General features: G+C 41.2%; 2 protein-coding genes across 5 annotated transcripts in view; one reads left to right on the forward strand and one right to left on the reverse strand.

The window, feature by feature from the left end:
• Positions 1 to 2,736, reverse strand: part of gdnfa (glial cell derived neurotrophic factor a) — a 38,315-nt gene extending 35,579 nt beyond the window's left edge. Inside the window, exon 1 of one of the 2 annotated variants that reach the window (XM_035607784.2) lies at positions 2,602 to 2,736. The gene's annotated coding sequence lies outside the window, so the exon portion shown is untranslated. The remainder of the gene's footprint in view (positions 1 to 2,601) is intronic. The other variant, XM_035607786.2, reaches the window with a different exon arrangement.
• A 68-nt stretch (positions 2,737 to 2,804) lies between these two features.
• The window catches only part of pdlim5b (PDZ and LIM domain 5b), a 36,112-nt gene continuing 12,667 nt past the window's right edge, over positions 2,805 to 26,249 (forward strand). For all 3 annotated transcript variants that reach the window (XM_035607772.2, XM_035607773.2, XM_035607774.2), the window contains exons 1-4: positions 2,805 to 2,955; positions 7,910 to 8,015; positions 17,872 to 18,023; positions 26,044 to 26,077. In XM_035607772.2, coding sequence (XP_035463665.1) covers positions 7,917 to 8,015; positions 17,872 to 18,023; positions 26,044 to 26,077 — 285 coding nt within the window. In that variant the 5' untranslated portion in view covers positions 2,805 to 2,955; positions 7,910 to 7,916. The remainder of the gene's footprint in view (positions 2,956 to 7,909; positions 8,016 to 17,871; positions 18,024 to 26,043; positions 26,078 to 26,249) is intronic.

Genomic DNA, 26,249 nt, shown 5'->3' on the forward strand with positions numbered 1-26,249 from the left:
AGTTGAAATAGACAGTGAGACAAAGTAACAATCAGTCATATTAAGTAAGAAATGAGTAGCAAGACACATTGACTCACAGCTTGGAATGCTTTTTCCACAAAATTATGTGAAAAAACTCAAGTATGCCCACTCCTGTTTGAAACTGTGGATTATAGTCATATTATATTGATACTGATGAATTGAAGGTCATTTGTCGACCAAATAAATATGCAGTGTTATTTTAAATTTGTGTAACATGAAAAATGTCCAGAGTTGTCGTCTAATAGGTTGTTGAGAATGACAAACCTCTTAACTGCTGCCTAACCTGCTTGGCTTCACTTTCAACAGCCAACAAGGCAAGTAAATAAGAAACTACTATAGTTCATAAGAAACACTCACATCCTCTGGATAGACTAAATGTGCTCAATATTTCCAATGTCAATCTGCCCACTAGCGTTCTATCTATCTAGTTCCTTGCACCCAATTGGTGGTGCTAGAAGAAAGGTCAAGGGGTCAACAAATGTCCACAGCACACTGAGTGAAAACCTGATCTCATCTTACTTTTTAAAATGATACTTGAACATTTGGAGTCATACAGTATCTTATCTACTACTTATCTCTAGTGACCAATGACTTGGGGGCCAAATCTCAGTGAAGTTATAGCAACAAAATACATGAGAGACCAGAAAGAAAGCATAGTGAAAACAGGCATGTGGAAAATACTGGTACAAAAAAAGTGTACAATCACTGAGTATCAGCACTGATTTTTTTAAACTTTCAATTGTCAGGGCTCACACTTTTCATTAAGGCTTTTTTGTTAACTATATTGCATTGAGTTGGCTTCATAAAAACCTCAGCCTCAGTCTCTATGCAATGTCTAGTTAGACAAGAAACAAGGCAAAGTGAGTGACACACGTTTAGTTGTGGACCTGCCAACTTATAGAGGAAGGCAGGATAAACAATAAACTTCCTACCCCCGGGCCATTAATTGTATAGCGCCTTCAAATCCAAAGTGCATCAACTCTTGAGCAGGCACTTTCTTCTCTGACCACTAGAGAGCATACCAACACCATGCCACACGAAACCGAGTAAACACTGCAACCTGCTTTTCTGTCACTGCCATATCACAGTAACAGTATAATCATTATTAAATGAATTAACGATTGATAAAGGAGTGATAATGTAACAAAACTAGGCTTTACAGGGGGAAAGAACAAAAGGCACAAAATATTGTTGTGTCTTATTTCACATGCTATCAACATTTGTTCGGGGGGTTTTTCGCGAACAAATACACTGACATCTGCCGGTTGTTTAAAAGACTTTAAGACTAGGTCATTTAACTCGTCTGACCTGTAGCCTGCACGGGAGGCATTTAGGAGGTATGCAGTGGAAAGAATGGCCCATTCATGCAACAAGGCAAGTCGATGCCCTGTCACGTGTTTAAATATTTCTTTCCTCGCATCACGCAAATATTTCCTTAATATAGGGCTATTCATGACCGCTAACAAATTGCTCCCTGTCTTGATTTACGTCACTTTCCTTTGACTCAAAAATACCAATGAGAGCATTTTAACTCTTCATTTTGATATCACAAAGTGAGAGCTTTTTTTTTAAAGATCAAATACAGAGACATTTAAAGTAGACCTCTGGACAATATCGTGCAGGGAGTTCTCAATCCACAGATGGAATCAGCAGACTATTATTTGTGAAATGGCCACTCTTCACTGTTTATGCACACAGTTAGTGAGATAAATCCAGCTGTCACGTGGGCGGCTGGGGCTCAGGATTGAGAGGATCGTCCACTAACCGGAAGGTCGATGGTTCGATCCCTGGCTGGTCCCAACACATTCTGAAGTGTCCTTGAGCAAGACACTTTACCCTAAATTGCAACCGACGGCTGTCCGAGAGCATATCAATGATGTCTGTTAGAAAAAAGCGCTACATATAAAAGCACTGTATGAATGAGTAAATGTGACTTGTACTGTAAAGCGCTTTGGGTGGATGATAAGCCCCCCCCAAAAAAGCACTATATAATACATTCCGTTTACTATTTACATTAGTGACGGGCATATATCCAGCATTAAAATGACTTTGGGTTTAAAACAATCCATCCAAAAACCAATTTTTAATGTTTAAAAAACATCCACTGATCCCAAATAAGTCAATTAGCCTTATATCTACGTAAAACGTTCTTCTATTTTATCTAATACAAAATAGAATTCCTTCACTTCCGGCAGCCATATTTGTCCGTCCCCCCCACCCACAACAAAATCGCAATAAATTGCATAGTTCCGCCCGGGACATATACGTGTAATTGTGCGACATTATTCAGGGGGGAAAATGCAGTCAAAGCTGTAAAAATGTGGTCGAAAAAATATATATATAAAACAATGCAAGGGGACCGTCTGACAAAATGTCGTGGCTCTTTTTTTTGCCGAGTTCAGCTTCTTAATTACACCAAAGTCAAGATGAAGGGCAACAGTTCGGAGGGTTTTTACCGGTTCCCTCATAGGCGATATCGCGAGCGGGTTTTTTGTTTTTTTTTATCGCTGCTCTCATCAGCAGTTCGAGCTCAGCTACATTTTCATAAGGTACAGTGGGGCGTCCTCCACTTCAACTCACCTGTGCCGTCCTATCGAGTGTCTGACGAGCCTGTGCCTGCCCCGCCGCGCTGTCTGTCGCCACCGGACAAGCCCCTCTCACGCTGCCTGGGCGGTGAACCCCTCCCTTCCTCCCACCGGCACGCGCACGTACACACACACACACACACACACGCGCGCGCGCAAATACACACGCGCGCACGCGCACACGCACACGCGCGCACATACACACGGGGCTGGCTTATATGCGGAAGTTTCAATTCCGCTCCCTCCACTTCACTTCGACACTGACAACCGACGGACCCGAGCCACGCTCCTCTCTCTCTCTCTCTCTCTCCGCCTCTCTCCGTACACCAGCCCCGGGTCCACACGCGAGGTGAGTCCTGCACAGCAGCAACACCTGACCGAGGGGGTTTCAACTGCGTTATGTTACGATCCTGTTACAAACTCTCCTGTCTCTATCTTGTTTGACTAAGATACGCGAGTTGTCACAGGCCTGCTGCCCCCGACTGTCACACGTTTTGTTACACTTAACATTTTTTTAATCAGCAAAAAAATAACAAAAAATTTAAAAAAAAATGGGGTAAAATTGTTATGGGGGGGGAGAAATGAGGAGGGCATAGGAATGAATGTTCCGTTTCCTGGAGAAGAATGTGTGCTGCAATTAAAACCTGGTAATTTATTGATCTGTCTACATGACTACATCTGGAGCTGAAACCCGAGATTATCAGTAGAAGTAGAAGTCATTGTATTTAATGGTTGTGACCATTACTCTTTGAAATGAGACACTTGAGGTGATTAAGTTGAAATGTATGATTTTTTTCTAATAGCAAGGTTTTGTCATTTGTGACAAGAACACATGGGGACGACTGTTCCTTTAAACCAAACGCCTGTGTACAAAAGAAAAAATAATAAGCATCCCATAAAGTCAGGCTGGAACAAGTTGTCACACTGACGAGATGGTTTCAAGGTGGTGTAATTTAACAAGCATGGCAAATATTTTAGTCATCCGCTCACATGAATTATAGAGGTGGGTTTTATGAAGACAAATGATATGGCTTCAGCGTGATTCCAACGCGCCTTCACTGTCATGGACGGTTACAGCAGGTAAGGCACATTGTGAGAACTGACTTCACTCTGTGAGTCAACATGTCCTGTTGACGATGATGTCACCGCCAATATTGTCTGCTGAAGCGTTGTGAAATGAGCATGACGTACCCACTGCCACGTTCAACTCTGTTGACCTGCGCTTTATTTTCCAATTACGAAAGCTTTTCGCCATTGAGGGGGAGTTAAAATGTCCAAAAGAAATCTGTCATATTTCCAACTGCCAGGTCACATTTACTGTTAATCTAACAGTTGAATTCAGTAACAGATTATTTGGATTGTCTACCTACTAATAAAGTTAGAAAGTTAAAATATCTATATAGCATTGGCATGTCTGAGCCGGTGACTTGGTCAGCAGTTCTCATTCGTGCTGTGCTGAAAGGATTGTGTTTTAATCTTGCTCTTGGTGTGAAAGTGCTGAAATAATCAGGGCAATAAAATCACCACTATGACAGGAACTTGAAAGATAAGGCCCGACAGGAAAAATAACCAGCATCACGCTCTAAATGGCCCAGAAAAAAGGGGGTCGATGTGGGTGCTGCTGATAAAATTTTTGTGCAGAGCCCAAACTGTTTTCCTTTGTTTGGGAAAATCAAGGTGTGTCTGCACACAATATCATTAGGGATTGCAAAACAAGCAGTGACACGAGATGAGACGTGCGTTAGTTTTTCTCCATATTAGGAGCAGAAATGCAGTGATATGCGGGTCTGGCATGACTGGAGACGGCGTGATCCAAATTTCCGCTATTTGCCCGCCACCTTTTACCGAGACGTCTTAGTTGGCTGTGAAACCGAATACTGAAGGGATCTGTTGTGAGCATAGTTGTGGCACAGCGATTCAATGCTGTCTGTTCCTCTGGGGCTGTTGGTTTAACAATGGCAACATGTCCTCTGGCCGTGACTTTTGTATAAAATCTACAGTATTTGCGTCCATTGTGTCTTGTGTCACTCCTGTCAGCATTGCCAGTTGAATGGTGTAGGCTTGCATGAAGCTTGTTGTGGTTGAGTTCCTCATTTTGTGGTTATGGCACTAGCAGCTTTCATGACTTTGGCTTTGCTGATTAGTGTTGCTGCATTTGGCTGCATTGACTCTGAAAGAAGCTTCAATATTAACGTGTATAAATGTGTATTCACACGTTCTAAACAGTGTTTTTACTGTATATAATTTAAGGATGTTTCTTAGGCAATGAGAGCGTGGCAAGTGGAAAATATATATCAGTTCAGGCCTTTTAATTTTCCCTAAAAATAAGTGCCGTGGCTTAGCTCAACTCGAGGTCACCTTGAAGAGGGAGACAGCTGTCTCCAATTGGTTTCTGTCTTATTATAGACTTGCATATCCTGCATGTGTGTGTTTGGGTGTATAAGCTTGATTGTGAAAGTGCATAGCATAAATAGTGGAGCTGTTTGTACCCTTGGCTTTCCAGGTGTTCATCTCCTCCCTATCACTTTCACATGTGAGTTTTACTTCTTCTCCCCTCCTCCCCACACACTTTTATGGCTTCTCCGCTTTAAAGAGCCTCTTCCCCTCCGGGCGTGATGATGATGAGACGGCGTGCAGGCCAGGCAGACCCTCCGGTTTGATTTGTGTCTCGTACAACTGACCAGGTGACACGCTACAGCAGGTGGTGCTTGTATCCCTGAGGGAATGTTTGACGGTATAGCGTGATTTACAATCTCAGAATGACATGTCTCTGGGATTACAAGGTGTTATTATTCATGAAATGCTCATTGGGAATGTAGGTTTTCTCTGCACTTCTCAGTGTTTCTTAAATTTGAGAAGTCACATTCACACATGTTCCTCGGGCCATGAGATTACGCTCTTTACGGGATAAAGTTCACTAAAGCCAGAAAATAAGAGAACATAATCAATCTCGTGTCATCAGATCATTACAGATTAAACCTTCAATTTTAGCACCAAAGGAAAGAGCCCAACCAATGTTTTTTGGGGCAGGCCGATAATGATATTAGGAAGTAGAAAAACTTTATTATAAAATAACTTAAAATAAAAAGAAATTTATTTTTCATATAAAATGTAAACATTTACTCTTATCAATTCACCTCCAATCCACTTCACCATCTTTTCCAATTTTGTTCAGCCGAAATACCACATCTTTGAATCACATCATCAAAGCTATCAAATTCTTTGGTGTCTTTGTCTCGGTTGCTTTACAAGCAAGTTCCTGTAACGACTAACAATTCATCCATCTCTTCAAAGTCAGATTTGGCTTTGCTTCTGCATTCTCTCTCCGTTTCCTTATAATTGCAGTGTACAGTATGACATACTCATGGGCGAGCCTTTGATGTCATGTTTCTATGTCAACATTCATTCTTTATGTTGGGGGGCAGGGCAAAGGTGAGATAATGTATTTCCACATGATCTGTGGTTTTTCTTAGCCATGTGCACAGAGGCAACACAAACCCACACCAGACTCTCTCTCTCTCTCTCTCTCTCTCTCTCTCTCTCTCCCTCCCTCTTTCTCTGTGTGTTTTTTTTTCTTTTCATAGAGGACCATTGTTGTTCTCTGGTAAATCTTAATAAACATTGTTTTTTAAAAATCAAAAAAAAAATCTCTCCCTCTCACTAAAAAGTAAAGCGTATTCTGCAAACATGTTATACCAATTTCCTCAGTCATCAACCTAATGATTTCGATAATGCGCTAAATCTCAACATGTGACTGCACTGGACCTTCAGTCTCGCGTCCAATAAATAGCCTTGCAGCTCCAATTTTTTTTCATGGGAAAAGGAATGCATGACAGGCAGGGCTTAAACCAGTGAAAGTCAACAGTGCATGAACTCTTTTACGGCCCCCAAATAGTCTTTTCTGTGTCTCACTTTTGGAACTGTCTATTTCATTTACATGCACTTCAGTATAATCAGGGTTTTGGTATTTGTATATCCTCCCATGAGGTAATGTAGGTGACGGTGCATTTAGCCTTTTGCCAGTTGTGTCAATGCAAGGCAAAGCTGCCCTGCAGTGAAACTCAGAGCTGGCAGTGAAGTGATGCTGAGCTCTAACAAGTCTCCAGACGTCCAGGGTGTTGCCTTGTCTTTGCTCCGTCCCCATGCAGGCGGAGCAGCGCCACAGTTGTCTTGAGGAAAGCCCAGAGCTCACTCTGTTACATTATGGAATATAATGGAAGCTTAAGCAAGATGATTAATAGATAGTGGTCATTATATATCAAGTTTCAACCTCTAAAACATTTTTTTTAACTATTCTCAACCCCTAGAAATGAGTTTGATTGATGATTCTTGCACAGGACCGACCACTCAGTATAGATCATGTCTTATCTGCGAAGATGAAAACCTAACATTTGCCTTTAGGAAAAATACTCTGCCTTCCAACTCCTAATTTTCAAAATAGTTTCCTCGCCTCTGGTTTGTTTGTTTAATCCCAAACAACAGGATAAATTATATTTTGTTTCCTTTGCATATGTGTAAAACTATGCCACTATTCATCAACAACCGGCATGCCGTCAGTAGCTCCCTATTCTCATTTTCATATTCTATTTCTTTTCAAGAATATTGATTGTGTCAGTCTGGGTAGGTTTTATTTGGGCATATTTTTCAGTAGTTGAGATGCAGCGTCTCTGATCTGAGATTCTTTACAGGTCAACAATGGATTATCAGTGTTTATGTATTACACATATTTCTGACTTTTCCCTCACTTCTTTTATCTAACATTTTTTGTTATGTGGTCATTATTATGTTGTTATGTGATGTTGCTGGGTAATCATTTCAGAGGTGCGCCTTAAAAGATTTTAACGCTATCTCACCGGGTGGTTCCTTGACTTCCTGTTGCGTGTTGAATCCTGCAGCTCTCGCCTCATTATAGATTATCTCTTACTTCTTTGTTTGGGTTAATAATTCCAGTATGATCAAATTCAAGGAAGCCATAGAAGTTTTGACAGTATAGTCTATCTGTAGAACATATGTGGTGATATATTGTACGATAAACCGGAAAGAGCAAAACATTCTTTAGTGTTTTATTAGCAAGTTGATTATTATTTCCAGTGCCCTTCCTTGAAAATAGTAATCTTTTCTTAATGTCAGTTTAGGCTGCAAACCAGTCTCTTCACTCCTGTTATTACATCCTTCCGTTTGTATTCTCTCTTGTGTTGGAATATTTGTTCTATCTTCTGTGTGGAGTCTGTCTCTCGGTTAAAAAGAGAGTCCTTATAAATATGGATTCATGCACAGTAAAATATGTGTTGCTCTGTCTGTAGGTGAATCATGAGCAGCAGCTACAGTGTCTCCCTGGCTGGCCCTGCCCCCTGGGGCTTCAGACTGCAAGGTGGGAAGGACTTCTGTCTGCCCCTCACCATCTCTCGGGTGAGTGAACCCCCCCCCCCCACACACACACACAGATACACACACACACACACACACACACACACACTCAAGAACACAGCTCACGTACCCTTCGCTCCATGACAGTCACCTCTGAGGAATGCTATTCATGCTCTCTATGCCATTTCCCAGTCGGTGAAGAAGTACATGTGCCATTCATCCCCTGTGTGACACTCATTGCTGGATTTAGACACCTTCTCTTAACAGGTCACAGCCCTTGTTACTCAGGCCCCCCTCTACGGTTTTGACACTATCCACCGTCAAGGCTGTGACTATTGTCATAATAATGTTACATAACTGGACTCTGACCACCACATCTGTCACTTCAAAACTTCCATGAATTTATCTGACAGCCTGTCAGGATATATTTGGAGGATTAAGCCAGAAGCTGTTAACGGCTTCTGTCACTTTGGTCATTCAGATGAGGGATGGTGTCCTGGCCTTTCTCCCTGGCATTAGTCCTGATGTGAGGCACTGGGAGACAATGTGTACTGCGTATGCAGTGGAAGCGTCAGAACCTGTCCTTAAACAGCCCATTAGAATGAAACTCTAGGAAGGCACAGTGGTTCTGTAATAGCTATCTGGGACTTTGGGCCACATAAATTCCGAGTGGGATGACTAGGTTCTCTTGAGGCCTGAGCTGGGGGGGGGGGGAGGCTGCTGGAAGGGCCACTGTTACACAAAAAATAGGCCTGTGTATCCAACAGGTCCATCCTCAGCCTCTAGTAACAGTGGGTCTGTTCACAGTGCAAGGATGTCCTGTGTGAAACGCAGATTGTTGCATACATTTAAGGGTTGTGCAGTGGAGTTGGTCTGTCAAGACGCAATCTATTCTAGCCAATGGGTATCTGAAGTGTCTCAATTATACCAACACGCTCCTTGTCAAACAGGATTAGAAGAAGGCAGCTTGTCTTCTACCAGTGTGGTCTGTGCTTTGAAAATGACTGCTGCAGAACGAGCAGTGTTATTCCCTTCTAACTGCTTACTGTTATGTAATTGTAATCTCACTGTCATGACCAAGGTCAGCGACTCAGTGTTTATTTGTTGGCAGGATCAGTTACAACATTTCCAAAGTTACGTGCTGAGAAGAGAAGAGGCTTCTCGCAAGTAGAAATATGTCAATGTGTGTTAGGACATAGTTCAAAGTTTTCTGAAAAGGCCAGCATAGCTGTTGGGACTATTTTTATGCCACGGCACTATGATAACAATAATGTTACCTAGGACGTGCCGTAGTGGCGTGTGGCTGTCGGTACACATCTTGTCATCATATCTCAAAAAACAATACATGCATGAAGGACCCAATCACTCGTCACCTGATTAGATGTCAGAGCACCTTGAAATATAAAAAATGTTTGAAAATAGAAACCCTCCGGGCCTTTCCAAAGGTGCAAAAGAAAACGAAATAAGCAAAATGCAGTTTCACATTCAAATTCCCAAGGGCCCACTAGAGGAACCTTATCCTACTTTTACATGGACTTTAGTATGTATTTATCTTCATGGGAAAGTACATTTAAATTACATATGGCGCTATATGCACATGCCAAATGTGTAAAAATCACCAATCAAAAATGATTTATCATCAGAAGTATTCAATGCACATGGGTACCTGACCCCTGACTGTGATATTTTCCGCGTCATGTTTTTATTGTATGAAGAGAGTTTGAAGAGAAATTTGACGGCGTCATGTTTTCATTGTATAAAGAGAGTTTGAAGAGAAATTTGACGGGTGAGTCGGGTACGGTATCAAAAGAAAAACCTGACAGAAACTTTCTATTAAAATCACAAGTGCATGTCATGCGGTAGTCGCTCTTTTTTATTTGCGTTGGTTATGGTTGCGGGTAGCTCTGGACCATAAAAGTGTTGACTGCCGCCTGTGTCCACCAGCAGCCCTGTGTTGAGTCACAAGTGGCCTGGAGCGCGCCACATGAATGGCCGACCGAGGCAACATGACTCTCACATTATTTGGTCAGTCTCATTCCTGTGACCATGGTCAGTAATATCTTGTCATTTTCCAGATGTCAGGGAAATTTCTTCCTACGGACTATTTATGCCAGAATTCTCCAACACAATCCAGGCTGTTGTTGTGAAGCTGAAAATGTTACGTATCCATTCGTTTACATGCAATTTTCCTAAATATGACGGATAATTTTTCCATTAAATCATCAGCAATGGCGACTGTATCTAGTTACACTGACTGCATTTGGGTTAGTCAGTAGATTGTGTATATGTTTATATGTATGCAAACATCTGCCAACAGTTTAGCCATTACTTCAGCTCTGCCATTAAATGAATTAGTAGAAAATTGAGTTGACCACAGGCCCATTTTAAGGTTCATTAGACACCAACAATGTTAAATAGACTTTGCAGTGAAGAATAAGCATCTCTTGGTACTGTATCACATTAAAGCTTATATTTGTTTTGCTTAAAATTTGCTGTGGAATAATGATGTAATGACTCCACATATGACTTCCATATGTAACTGATACAAAGATTATATACATAATTTTAGGCCGGGTGCTCAGGACAAGACGACCACAGCCTGTTCTCCTCATGCCTTTTTTTAGGAACATCTGACAGTTAAAATAACACAAAATAAAATATGAGTTGGACTACATACTGTACCATAAATATGTATTGTGTGATATTGAGTTTGGTGTCACAGTGTAAATAGTAATACTTCCCAAAATGCACAAGGTCAACTCGACAATCAACACTTCTCTAATGATGTGAAACTCTCCCCATGAATAGTTTATTGCGGGGACGTTGAATTGGATAGCTGTAAACTGTGTGCTGAAAACTAGAATGATCTGTGAGTGAATTCACATTTTATTTGTTTATTGAATGTTAATTCTGCGTCTTAGATTAAATGTTTGACAAAGCAACTGATAGTTAAAAAAAATAAGAGACCACCCAACGGACGTCTAATGGAGGAAGGACCCAGTTATGTACATTATGTGTGTGGGTGTCTGTTCCTCCAGACTCTTTCCATCCTTGTTGTTTGCGGTTGTCCCAGCTCCTTTTTGGGGGGGAATTTCTTCACAGACTTCCACATGGAAAGGCTTTCACTGACAAATTCTATTGATTTGAGTGGGGGCACTTTTGAAGCATTGCTTATGATAGGTGGTAAAATCTGTAAAAAACATCACTGTAATATGCATGTCTGTGTCTATCATTGTCTGGCTGCTGTGGGTCAGTTTGAGGTCAAAAACTGTGAAGTTTTTTTCCCTCTTTTTCCATCGACCCCTTGCTTCCCCTTCTTGTCCTCGTGTCCTTTTGTTTGCTGTTTCATTGGCATGTGATCCTTTGAGAGAACATTACATAAGCTAACTTTAGCTCTGTGTTTGCACTGTGGCCTCTGTATCTCCACATGTGTTCTTTTCATGCAACCACCTGTATTGTTTTTATATGGTGAAGCTACTTCAAGCTCATCAATTTAGATTTGCAGAGCAACAAGTTAGGATAACCACATAGTGATATTTAGCTACTGCAGAATATAGAATTATAATTTCACACTTCAAGTTTTGTCTCTGCTCAGAATGTGCTATTATTTAGTGGTATAACACATCAAAAAGATAGTGTAGCGTTTATCATTGTAGCATAACAAGTTTGCATATTGTAAAGCTTTTATGCATAAAGAATTATGAGGCCTGCGCTGTTTGACATTGAACCGCAACATTTGGTTCAGCTCGGATCCAGAAAAAATAAAGATCAAGCGGAGAAAAACTCCACTGGCGTTTCATGAAATCGGCGAGACAGATAGCCCGCGGTCGGCGCTGCGTGTCTGCCAAAGTCTTTGTCTGCATTTCTTAATCTGTCTCTTGTATTAAATCTCCTGAACATTTTAACATGTAAAGTGAAATTTAATAGAAACCATTTAAATCTATCCAGTGTTTTATCAGCTTCACGAATAATAATCTAATAATCTGTGATTTAATGCAGGGTCCTAAAGATGTGTTCAGGTTACATATGGGTTCAGTAGAAAAATGTCATCTGCACTATGTGTTTGATCCCAGGCTGAGCTCCCTCTCTCTCTCTGGTGTCTGTCTAGAGTTGTATTGAGGCATCTGCTTTCAATCTCCACAATGCTATATGGCAGGGTTATAAAGAATAACTAAGCTATCACTTGATTTTGATTTAGATCACTCACTCTATTTTCCTTTTTGATGGAATCCACTTTGTCTCCTCTTGAGACGGGTTTGCCCCTTTAAAACGGAACGAGCCCATATGGTATAAATTCGAAGGCACAAAAAAAAACCCTGCCGACTTCATGGTTGCAGCTTTAACTGCAACCTACAATTACTGCTGTGTGACAGCGATAACGGCGTTAGACACTCATGCTTGATAGCGGGAAACCCATGAAATAAAGCGCTGTGAAGTGCTTTGCGCAACTCTCACGTTGCACGTCTGACTCGTTTATTAGCCTCACTGAAAGTGAAAATCATCATCTCCCCATGCCAAGTATCCATTAGTATTGAAGTGCCTTTATGAGTAATGTGGTCATACCTTTGAATGAGCCTGTGTTTTTGATGTCTTTAATGAAACAGTATATTTTGCTAATGCTAAATTTAACCTTTGGGTCAAGTCTTTTTATATCTGTGTAGTTATACTGCCATCCAGACAGTAGGTGAAACTTAACTAGCCATTTGTGTTGGTGGAAAGCCCCCAAAAAAAGCCCAGGATAAAATCTGCAGCAGGGTTGACTGAGCCATGGATGAAGTTAGAGACTGGTGCTTGACTCGAGCCCCGCAATGTCTAAAAACCCTTTAATATCCTCTGCTGAAGCTGCGCTAGTCAGCCGGGTGTGTTTCTGACCTGACTAAAGCACATTCAGTATTCATTGTGGGTATACTGCTTTGTGCTGTTGTGTTTGTGTTGTCATGGCGATTTGACTAAGATCTCCTGTGTAGGTCTGCTGGGCGTCACTTGTTTTCCAGCAGCCCGATTGATGTAGTAAGAGACAGGGGTCAAACCATGACAACCACCAGTCCACCCCTGTTCAAGTGCGCTTAATTGGAATGTTTGCCTCGTAGGAAAAGAGTACTTGCCATTTTTGTCCCCCTCTCCGACTGCTGTCTCCTCCATTAATGTGTGCCTCTCTTCTCTGTTCACTTTTTTGTTTTACCGTCGAAACAGTTTGTGCCAAGTGTTGCAGGTGCTGTGCAAGTGTGAAGTGTTCAGTCGAAGGCAACTTATTTTAATTAGATACTAAGAGTGAGTCAATCTGCTGTTGCTTCGTGAGGACATTATACTAGGCCCAAGCCTTTTTCCATATAAGGTCCTCTATGGTAGTCTACTCTACACAGACATGGCATGCGTCTCACAGGCCTGCAGCCCCCACCACAAGAAGCTTCCTGTAACACGACTTCTGAAATGTGAAGTGACCACAACCCTCTTCCTTATTCCATCATTTCACAGAAGACAGGAAATTACAAACGTACCAGCAGGGAACATGATTAGTATCCCAACGATACTAAACGTGTTCTCCTAAGCATGTTACCTTACCTTAAATTTATCAGTTTTTTTACTGTGAATATAAGTGCTGTCCCCTTTTCTGTTGTGCGAAATTGAAAATGTTTGTCGCAACACTGGACTGTAAACTCAGTGGTTTAGAACGGCAGCTTTTATCTCTTTAGTAAAGATTCCAGTGTATCGGGAGTTTTGGCTGCAGTTGTCGCCACTGAACAGATACTTCCTTTGCAGAGGCACTATTTGTCAAAAACAAATATGTGATACGAATGTAATATCAACTACCTAATGAAGCAGTATTTTCCCCAAACATAATCTGCCCATAAAGAAGTCCTGTTCTCATACTAATGTTTATTAGTAAACATCTGCACCTGAACAGTATTAAGAATGAGCCTGATTCTTTTAATTTGAAGCTGTATAACAGATGGATTGAATACACGTGGAAGCAAAGGACTGCTGCTGCGCTTTTGGTACCATGTCTCTCTGTACAGTAATTTCTTACACATACGTGTCATGTGTTGTTTTTTTTTTCTTACCATCCCGTTCTGTGAAAACAAGACCCTCCCAATTTGCAAAAGGACATCTCCTGGTATTACATATACAAACCATGTGGGAAAAAGAAAAAGAGGAGACACACAAAAAAGAAAGAAGAAGAAGAAATCCCAAATGAACCATTCACATATAGTGCTATTACATAGCTATGAATTGACTCAATAAAAATCTTCCTTTTTTTACCAGGCTTTCTCCAGAAAACCAACTCTTAACAGTCAGACAGAGAGGGAATTCCTCCATAAAGACATTTTTACTAAAGATAAATCTTGGCGCTTGGTAATAATTTTAACCTCCAGTGTACTATACATTTCGCCATAAACCCTCAGATGAATCCGCCAAGTATTGCGCAATGTGCTGCATTCAAGCTATATTTTAGGGGCAGATTGAGGCACTCTCTACATGTGTAGTGTGGAACAACCAGTTACTGCACAGAAGTGAAATCAGCCATGTGGAGAGGACCACAGCAGCACAGGAGCCACACCATTATGTGGCTGGAATCCCATTCATGTAATCGCAGTTGGAGAGACACTCCTTTCATTTGAGAAACGTCCTTCTCATCTGCCAAAACGAACACAAAGGCCTCCAGCACCCTGCTTTAGCTCTTTTGATTGAGCTGTTTTCATTCATGCTGCATGAAACTCCTTTCCCACTTCTTTTTACTTAACCTTGAAAAGTTAAAATAAGCAACTTGTGCTTTACAAATGTTTGATTGAGTGCACAAATTACTTAACACAACGTGGTTGGCAGTGTTTGGTAAAAGCACATTGCATAAACAATCCTCCCTCTCTCTCTCTCTCTCTATCTAGAGAGAGACCTGGTGTAGCACGGCCAAAGTTCCTGTTCATTACTTATCTGCCCTCTGTCATGAGTGCCTCGGACCTCTCTGGATTTATATTTTTAGACTGCGGATTCCAGGGATTCCTACTGTAACATGTATTTGTTTTGTATCCATGTGAGTAAGACAGCGTTTGAGTGAAAGAAGTTGGGATTTATAAAGTGCTCTCGAATCAAACATTAACCACACAAAACACATCTTTCTGAGAACGTCACAAGGGTCCTCTTCTCTCCTCACCTCTAGAAATGGTACATGTTTGAGGAATTGCCATGTGCAGAGCTATGCACGGTCTCCTCTCACATCCCTACAAGGAGAGAGCTTGTCCTTTTCACACTCTCTCTTTCTCTCTAACACACACGAACACACACAGAGGACCGGAGTGGGAGACATTGAGGGATAGAGAGGCATGTCCCAGGGATATGTTCATTCAAAACTAACCTCACCTGCTTTTCTCTGCTCTTGACCTCTGTGTCCACAGTTTACAAGGTTGCAATATAAAAACACAAACTCGCACTACTCGTTACACTATTGTAACACTTGCACCTCTGACACATATAAAGCAAACACAATTGACACAATCACACAGAAAATAGACCATATCAACATTTAAAAAATGTATCTCCTTTTTAATAAAGCGTCTTTAGCATTCTTTCTTAAAGACGTATATTATTTCATTGTGTAATATATTGTGGTATTGAATTCCCGTCTTGCATTGATTGCGCCGTATATTGCTGTACGTTAAGCTGACGTGGTTTTGGTTTTGGGCAGAGTTGCAACAACCCGCCGTTGCATGCCTCGTTAAATAATCGCGTGTATCTGCGCAAAGAAACAGATTTCCGTAGTGGAGTGAGAGGGAGCCAGCAGATGCCGGTGATCTCTGAAGAGTGCTTCAACTCTTCTTTTATTGGCCTCCGCACTGAAGACTAATGAGTTATTTTACTGAAGGGGAATGAGTCAGGACAGACCCGGTAAACGCTGACAGGTGTGTCTGCGAGTCCGCGTCAGACGTCGAGTGAGCAAGTGAGTCAGTCGGGGCTTTGTACATGCCTGTATAGTGAGTGCCCTGCCCTTTGTGAGTCGCACTTAGCATGCGGATGCACTATAAGTCTCCCAGATGTTGGTATGCATACATCAGTCACAGCTCCACATTATACACTTCCCCTACTGATGTGCTTGATAACGACGCAGGGAAAAACGCAACCCGAGAGAAATGTGCGGGTCACTGCCACCGCCGCTTTGTCACTTCCTCATTCCTTCTCGCCCGCCCTCCCTCCCACTCTTTCCCCCCTAGTTTGTCAGTATGAGGGGTCGACACAATGGTACATTGTTTATGTCGCTGCCTTTTTTTAAACCAAAGAAAAATTTCCTTTGCAGTTACCAAACCCGAACACATTCTTTAGGAGTGGGGAGTAGGGGATATCAGATAAGTCACTGTGAAGTCTGTGTCACTGAAGACGACCGGAACGCGAGAGGTCGCTTGCATGCATTTCAATTTTATTGCTAAAAATCTTTGACGGCAGAGGTGAAGCATGTAGCTATTATCTGACATCCCAGTTCTTGATGGAGTCACACACAAAAACGCTCTCCTCCCAGACTAAGGTAACTATGTACAGGTTTCAGTGCGTCAGTGTGCGCTGAGAGATTGATAAGGTTCGCACAGCCTTGTGTAATCGCTGGTCGATCGCCACGCCTGGTAGAGAGTCATGCCATCGTCATAGTTTTATTACGTTGCTTCCAGCGTGTTAAATTCATGTCTCAGCTTGGTGGAAAGCAATAGAAGGGTTGACGAACCATACTGCTCACTGGTAGACAAACAGCTTTTAGCTTTTAAGCTTGAGTCAGTGTTACCAAGTACTAAAATGGAGAATGGCTGACTTTTACTTTTCCCTTTCCCATATTAAAACTGTTAGGTTTTTCCCCACATCTTAGTTGCTTTGGAAAATAAACAAACCTTTTATTCTTTCCACATGTTAAGGTTTAATTCACAATAAATATATGGAGAAATGACAATTACACAAGGGCTTTAAACATGAAGGGAAATATTTATATCTCTGATCATACAAAAATGTTACTGTTCAGGACATAAAGTTCCTGAAGGGAAAAAAAACACATAACCTCTTCAGCAGCACCTTTCAGCACCACAATACCAGAGGAAGGACACTGCAAAGAAAATCCTGGAGTGGCTGCAAGTCTCCGAATGTCCTTCTGAGACCCAGCCAACGCAATGGACGTGTCCCATGAAAATTCCATGGGAGAACTGAATTTATATTTCCCAAATGCCGTTGTGCTGAAGCTGTCCTCAGTGGCAATCGTCCTCTTTCAAAGTTAACAACACAGCATCTAATAAGTGTGTAAATTACAAATGTACATTTGCATTTGTTTAAATAAGTTTTGCAACGTATTTATCACATTTTCATAATTACACTTGACTGGTTGCATTACCGCATACACTCAGTTTTTTATCGAAATATAATTCAAACTTTGGAAAATCATGTGGTTTGAATTTGTGGTCAGTGGTCATTTGGTAGTGTGAGTCATCATTGACGGAATGCTTTTGGCTTTTTTTTATGGGCATTATGGGATTTTTTTTCTCCCGGTGGATGTAGAATCCTCTCCCATGTTGTGAAGAGAATAAGATGCCTATCTTATCTGACAAAGGTTATATAAGACGGGAAACGGAAAGGAGAGAACACTGCTCTGTGATTCCAGGACATAAATCAACACTGAAGTACTTACACAGAATTTTTCTCTTTTTCATTTTGTGAGAATGAGTGATGCTCAAAAGTTCAAAATGTATACACACACACACACACACACACACACACACACACACACAAACAGAAAAACATTAGTAAAAGGCATTTGTCAATCTTTTGCTCCTTACAAAATGTATCTTCCTCTTCTAAGAGGCAGAGTTGGTGAAATGAAATTCTATGTGGAAAACTGTGTGGAGTGTGTTTTCTTATTTGCATGTTTATATTGCAGCTGACTGATGGAGGCAAGGCGGTCCGAGCCAAGATGAGTGTCGGAGACCTCATCCTTTCCATCAATGGCATTTCCACCGACAGCATGACTCACCTAGAGGCCCAGAACAAGATTAAGGCCTGTACAGACAACCTCAGCCTCATTCTACAAAGGTAACGGCCTGCGCACACGAGCGCCCACCTTCTACAAAATGATCTGTGAATTTTGATTTGCCTTTAAGACCTGTGTATATCAAAGCCCACTGGAGGAACTTGCACAATGTGCATTTGAAAATAATTTTCACAGTCAAAACCACGTGCAGCAGCAATACAAAGCCTGATTGCCATATTTGTTTTATTTATGCTTTATCCAATTTGCCCTTTTCATCATTTAAAACAGATGAGCTCCCGTTGAGCTAATTTAAAACAGTTCTGTGATCTGCCACCAGCGGATGCTGTGGCCCCGAGGTCCTGCAGACAGTTTGGAAATGTTAAAAGGAATTAGATTAAGCTCGCTGCTGCTTGCGTGATAGTATTGGTTTATGCCCTGCATCAGGTCATCTGCATTATAATTAGAAATGACAAGCATGATATTGAATTCTTAGTGGTTCCAGTTCATTTTAAGATAAAGCAATATTACAGTTTACACTGTAGCATCATATTTTACATACTTAACACATTTAATGCAGATTAGTTGTCTTGAAGTCAAGTCACAGCTAAACTGTGGGCCCATGGCCCGGAAATCCTGCCCCCGGTGCAGAGTTAAATACCCCATTAGAATGTTCCCGTATTACATATTAATGCTATACGGCACACTCTGAAGAAATGAAAGACCATCTTGAATTCTCTGTTATGCAGTGATAGCGTAAATTAACGGTTTACACATGTTCCTCCCGGCTGTGCAGTGTACACCTCCGAGTCTGTGGAAGTCATCATATCAGGCTTCAGCCTTGGTTTTTTATCTGTTCATCCCCTGCTCCTCTGCTCCTACCATTAGCAAAAGGGGATACCTGGTATTCTGAGGCCCTTGAGTGTATTAAGGTAATCTGGCAATAACAGGAGCACCTCAAATGAAAACTCTTAAACCCCTTTTTTTCCTTAATACATTCTCCAATGAAAGCAAAGAAGGATTCCCACAGAGGTTGTCATAATATCTGTCCAACAAACGCAAATCCACCTTTCCTATATTTTGAACAAATACTAAGAAACAGCTCAAATGTAACACTTTTTTACAGACAATACTGACTCTCCGACATCTGTTTACTCGGCTATGAAGTTGTTATGTGGAATGGCTCTTTGTTTTATTTTATTTTTAAGAAGATGAATAATAAAAAAAGTTATAAAGAGTGATCCCTTCTCATAAATTTGAGCAGAGCGCTTTACCGAACCCCAGAACATTTTCTGCAGCCAAGAGTGAAGAGGAGTAGCTTCGGTGTCAGTCCCAAACAGAGGCGAATAGCACGCACACTTTTCCAGGCTGTAAAAGATGTTGACAGAAACCTCGCCGCCTGGTTTGCATGTCCTGTCATTCCATCACCACATCAAAGGCGACGAGGGCCTCTGTTCTTTAATCGTGGGAATTTAGTCCCAAAATAGCCCCCGTCCCGCAGCTGCATGTAATCTACAGTGGATAATGGATGCACAATGAAACATCAAACATCCTCTTCTCCCTACATGTAAACGACAACTGAACAACCAGGTCTCCTCATTAAAAATGATAAATGGTTGTAGTTTGCTTCACTTGTGGCGTTTGTCTTGGACGCTGGCTGCTGATGAAATTGTATGTTTTCATCCGGCGACACAGAGTTTGTGGTAAGACCTAACTGTGTATTACGTGGGTCATCTTTAACTTGTAGAATTCTCTCTGTTACTCAACATGACAGCATCTGACAGCCTACATCTACACTACGCCGTTGTAGTTTTAAACTCCTTTGAACGGATACGTTGGAAAAAGCTGCTGGTCCCGTTTTAGTTTGAAAACTCCGTGGGAGCATTGTAGTATGGATGGGCAGGAACGGCTGAGTTTGGGAAAACGATGAAGCTGTCAGCCGCTCTCGCTTCCTCATTGGTTTTTAGCAGTCACGACTCGACTACCAGCGGTGAAGGCAAAAACATCGTAAACACTTATACTCAACTCATCGTTGGTCCAAGAAAAGAAATCCCTGCTCTTTCTTTTCACCATTGTTTTTTCCCGTTCGTAGTATTTTCTATTAGCAACCGGCCGCAGAGTAGACAATCTGCTTCCTGTTTACAACAGTATTAATATCAATGTTGCCTGAGAGACATAACCGACAGTACTACATTTATTTACCTTTTTAACATATCTATGTAGAAAGTGCCTGAACAGTTCACGTTTGCGCAGTAATAAGCTTTACCCAAAGTCAGTAATCTGCTGTCTGCACTGATTCCAAGGGTTAGATAATGAAGTACAGTATGTCTATTGTTTATTCAAACTAGAATCACACATTGACATCCTGTACAAACGCTGAAGTCCAAAAAAGATAACATCTACATGATTGGCTACGGTTATAAAATTAGTCACACACTGTCACACATAATTTCATTCAATAGCTAGAAATGTTACGTACAGAAAAAAAACAATCCAATAAAACAGTTTTATATTATCTTGCCAAAACACAATTATTGATGCCAATATGTTTAAGTTATTTCCCTGTTGCTAGGAGAGAGGAAACATGTTTTCATCAGAGATGTAATGGACCCCTTCCTCATCCTGTTGTTCCATTATGCAGTCAATCATAACAGATCCGACGAGATGAGTCCACACGAGCGAGGAGCTGCTCTTTGTTTTGTGGCCCGGGAGAAACCGGGTTTTCCTTTCCAAGATTGTGGTCTCAGGACAAGATGTCAAAACAGAGTTTGTTTGCTTGTCGGGGAGAATGTCACTGCCAGAGTAAAAGTATTTATCATTCAAGTCTGTGTAGTCGGCCTGTTTGTGCTGTGGATCCAACCTTTTATTTACTGTATATATGAGGCTCTGCAGCTTCTGTTTCACCACCTTGCACATAGATGAACGTGGAGTTGATATCGTCAGCAGTTATCAGTGAATTTTGTGTTTTTCTTTTTTCTTCTACCATCATGGGCTTTTGGCCACTGAGTAGCTAACAGTCACCAGGCAGCTGTGGGAAGTAGCCTCAGGAAAGTATGATAATTGATGTTTATTTATTGTCATTGAAAAATGCAGCGCATTGCAATGAAACACCGCTCTCCAGAGGTTGGGTTGGCTGCACCTGGTTCCAAAACCTCAACGATAATACAGATCAACACAGCAAGCATTCCCGTGTATTTCTAGTATTTTCCACTTGTGTGCGTGTTTTTTTTGTGTGCCTGGCATACATGCATGTGAAGGGGGAACAGGACGGTGTGAAGTTACACACCTGTACATCAATATACTGTATTACACATAGACTTACATAAATAATCTTATCCTACTCCCTTCTTCTTTTTTTGACATAACCTCTTTTTGACTTTGATATACCAAAACTACAACATTGTTTTTAAACAATACCTGTCGGACTGCTCCACACACAGACTATATATGAGGCCTTTCATGACAATGACTATTGAGGCATGATATTTTACAGTTTAACCATAAACTTTATTGTAATTGACAGGAAAACAAAAATACAACGATAGATATAGAACTTGTATTAAGACAACAACACCTTTTGTTTTTTAAACTTAAAATGTAAACATGAATGCGCATCTTTCTATATGGTTTCTATAAGATAAGTTTTCATATTGGCGAACATTAATACGTATACAGATATTTCTGTGAAAGGCTCATATCGGCCAACCGATATACTCGTCAGGCTCTAATAAAGATGGAAGACGTGACTCCACTTCCTCCCGCTGAACAAAATTGAAGCAAAAGCATTCCTGATATGCTTGATCGAGGTCCCGCTGAAACACGTACTCAACCAATTGTGAGTTAGTCTCATCATGACTTTTATAGCCTGAAATATTTTTTTTTAACCAAACTTAAAGGAAAGAATGCTTATTCATACATCAATGTGATTAAAAACTACCTAAAATGACAGTTTATTTATTTAATGTGCACATTAAATTTTAGTTTAGATTCGGGGGGGTGGGATTTTGCCCGCAGACCACTTACTGCAGCTAAATACAAATCAACTGGAGAGATGTGGGTTGAATCGACATTGGCCAAATCATACATGGCCAATGTACACCCATCAAATATGCTATGATTATAACAGGGTGAAGTAGAGGACAATCCAATGTAGCACAGAGGCCTCACTGACTCCTGGCTGCCTTCGGCAGATGCGGTGTGGTGGTCGGAAGAAACATAAGAAAGGATGGGGGGGAATTTTTACACACAAAAAAAATAAAATAAATTGAATTGCAGTTTAATCTATTGTGGACTCATTGTCCAGAAATCAGAACCTCAAGAAGAACTCTCTCATTTCCCTACTTGCTTTGTTCATCAAGCTTATCTTGATAAAATGTCTAACACTTGGTGCAATTAAATGCAAATCCGAGGATAAGCAGAGAGTTATCACTCGCAAAATGACGAGCACTTTTAGTGCAGAGGAGAGCATGGCGAGGCACGTGGAGATGAATGGTATGGATGCCCACCATCTCTCCGACATAAGTGACTGCTGATATGGGAAAGTGCACGGGGGGTTCTTACTTGACTCCGACACACCACACAGACGCAGACACGGGGATTAACCATGATAGTGACGTATCCGGGCAACTGACAGCAGCAACTGGCTGTTCCGGTTACAAGTTAGGGAAGCTTAAACTGTGGAAATTGCACTCGCATATCTATTGCTTTTAAAAAAAAAAAAAAAAAACTTCTGTTCTGACTCTTTCCACTAAAATGTTAAAATTCCTTCCTCTGAAAAAATCATTCTGGGTTAATATGAAGGAGCGGTGTGAAGAGGAGGAACATGTACAGATGGGAGAGGCCATGTGCCAGACACAAGCTGTGAGTTTTGCCACTGAGCGGATGAGGCTGGCTGCACAGAAAAACAGAAAATCATAAAATACATACATTTTCCACACTCCCTCTATTGACGTTTTTGTTTTGCTTTCCTATGTTTTTTTGTACCCCTCTTTGTTTTCCTTCTTCTTCATGGTTTTCCTCAAATTTTCACGCATGTGGTCAATCTGAGAAAACAGTGTTCGCCCGGGTCTCCCACTGAGTTCTAACATTCATCACACGAGTTAAATATAGGAGGACAGATGTTTTTCAGAAAGGTTTCGGAGTCATGTGACCTGTGTCTGGCATCAACAGGATGTATGAAGTTTATTCTATACTATGCCCTATAGCCTCCCACATATCATACAATATTTGTGCCCAGCTCTGGCTCCCAGTCGGCTGTGACATGATGAGAGCATACTAAACCAAACTGAGAACAGAGGAACAGACAGACACAGCTGCTTGGAGTCGAGACGGTTTTGACAGAGGATCATTAAAGTCTGCAGTCGTCATCTTGTGAAACTGAAGTGAGAACAGTGCAGGGAAAATGAAAGGCTACACTTATTTAAACAATGTGCCCTCCGTGTCGAAAAAGAAATGGCTTTGTGTGTGTGTGTGTGTGTGTGTGTGTGTGTGTGTGTGTGTGTGTGTGTGTGTGTGTGTGTGTGTGTGTGTGTGTGTGTGTGTGTGTGTGTGTGTGTGTGTGTGTGTGTGTGTGTGTGTGTGTGTGTGTGTGTGTGTGTGTGTGTGTGTGTGTGTGTGTGTGTGTGTGTGTGTGTGTGTGTGTGTGTCTGTGTCTGTGTCTGTGTGTGTGTGCGCGCGTGTAGCGTGGTGAGAGTCTGTGTGAGTGTGTGTGGTGAGAAAGCTGCGTCTATTAGGTGCTCCTTCACTCAGTCAAATGCCAGAGTGTTTCTGTTGGCTTGCAAAGAGACGGAGTCAAGGTGGAAACCAGTCAGTCTGCTTTGCCCTCAGATGTATTTCTCTGGTTAACCTCCAAATTTTCTTCTGGATGTGTGCGTGCGTGCTTGCGTGCGTGCATGTGTTCATATTTAGCAAATATTTATCAGCTTAAATTTTGAAGTACCTGTATATAGTCTAAAGTTGGCCCATATATAAACCTTGTAGATATCTGCAGTTGTAATCTAATAAAAAAATATATCCTGATTAGATCAGGAGGAACCAGCTGAAGCATGTTTGAGGCTGAGCAAAGTCATGACTAGCTCTTTAACAGGGGCAATATTTCTCTGTAAACAAACAACACAAATTACTATGACCTATGAACATCCACCTGATAAACTGCTGATATAGAAATAGTCAAGGCGAGAAAGAAAAAGAAAGATCTTTTGTATTTATGGGCAAGCTGAGTTTAATTAACTATAACTATTAATTAATTATAATTATCCACTGTAATAAAGAGGATAACAGTTAAATGTAAAATATTATATATTGATTTTTTTCTTCTTGTTCTCCCACATTAACATAAGTTTCGTAACACAAATAATATGAATATAGACGACTGCATGACTTGCACTTTGTTCCTTAATTTTTCATTTTGTCTGAATACTGTTTTGATTAATACAAGTGATACTGATTTACTTCTACATGTTTCCATAACTTCACCTCGGTTTGAATATTGAAGAGCGAACTGCAGAGGGTGTGTTGCTGAGGCCAGCATGGAAAATTAAATTGAGTTCACACACCACCAGGAGGACAACAGGCATGACAAAAAGAGTCCTGTACATACATAGACATGCGCCCACACACTCACACAGTGTGTCCAGCCAGGCAGGGAGGGGGACAGCAGCGAGGGACCAGGCAGAGCAGATGTTTCTCTGGACCACCGTTAGCCAGCGTTTTTTCAGTTTGCCCGGGGGAAAGGCAGATAGATAGTGAATGGATCATGGTCGTGGGCTGGGTCCTGTGACCTTTTAGTATTTTTCTTGGCACAATAAGTTAATCCAATAATAAAGCACATTGCATACTTTATATTAATTGCTATGTGGAAATTGTACGTTCAAGTATGGGCATAGATGACATCAACGTCTGGTTGAAGGGTGGGGCTCTGCCATAGCCCAGTGCCAGGCTCGGTTGTTGCGCCTCAGCTCAGTCAGAGAGGGAATGCGTGAGAGCTTGTTGACCGTTTTTTCCTAATATGGCAGAGAAAGGAAGGACGCCAGCGGACATACCGTAGCTTATGGTGCAGAACCAGCCTGGTCCTGTCTGTTTTTCGTTTTTGTATTTTGTTTTTATGAGGAATAAGGGACACACTGTCTGCGTTGTCAGGACCAAAAATAGGGCACATTCTTGCGAGAAGGCATCTGGCTGCATTTGAGTTTTCAAAGCTTAACAAACATACTGTAATACATATTGAGACATAATACACAATGCATTTTTGTTAGGTGTTGGGGTTCAGTCGAATATAAGAATATTAAAAAAGAGAAAAAGGAGACGGAAGTGTGTTGGCTATTTGCTGTTTCTGTCAAGGACATCTCGAGTGAAGAGATGAACAGACCGCCCTCTTCTCCCATAGGTGATAAAACTGTGGGAGCTGCCTCCAAAACAAGTGTAAATCAGATGTAGGCCCCACTTCAACACCAGCCTGCATGCAGACACACACGCCCTGAAGTGCAGTGGGTCCAGACATATCGGTGGTTTTGCATATTTTAGCACCTTGACTACAAATTACACACACATATTGTTATCCTTTCTCCACAGCGTACAGTTTTGAACATTTCCTGCTTTCCAGGCTGCCATTTGTTTCCAGTTATTTCATTGTGCAATAAAAGTCAACGTCCAGAACGTAAACCTTTTCTTGAGAGAGACATACTGTACCATCACTGGAAACATTTGGGTGCCTTTATTTATTTACTGTTATTTTTAAATGGGGGTCTCAAAGTTCCTCAAATTTCACAGTCAGCCTTTTTTTCTTTTGACAAACATTTTCCACAATTACAAATCTTTTCTAAACTTGCAGAAACTTGAATTTCTCATGCAGATTTATTTTACAGATTACAACCACTAACTATTAGAACATTTGCGAGCATCACTTTACAAGCTTAACATCCTATTGAACCTCATTTCTGCTCATGAAGCAGTTTGATCCTTCACACCAGTTACACTGTCCAGTCATGTAATGATGAGAATTTTTAAGTGTATAGCGAAATTATTAATGTGTGCAATGAACATGTTTTTGTGAGCAGTGGTTTTATAATTCTCTTTCTTTCTTCACAGACCCTCCAGTGCCCCTAAAGAGGGAGTGCCTAAGGTATGAAGTACATAAATTGAAAGGTGTCTGAATTCTGTTTGTCATTTGAATATGATACTATAATAACATAATGGTAAACATGCTCATTTTGCCCTTCTGAGATTATGTCAGAACACAAATTGGCATGGCGTGCATTACTGACCTAAGAGGCACTTGTTACCGCACCCCTTGG

The sequence above is a fragment of the Scophthalmus maximus genome, chromosome 20 (assembly GCF_022379125.1).
Source record: "Scophthalmus maximus strain ysfricsl-2021 chromosome 20, ASM2237912v1, whole genome shotgun sequence".
NCBI classification, from domain to species: domain Eukaryota; kingdom Metazoa; phylum Chordata; class Actinopteri; order Pleuronectiformes; family Scophthalmidae; genus Scophthalmus; species Scophthalmus maximus.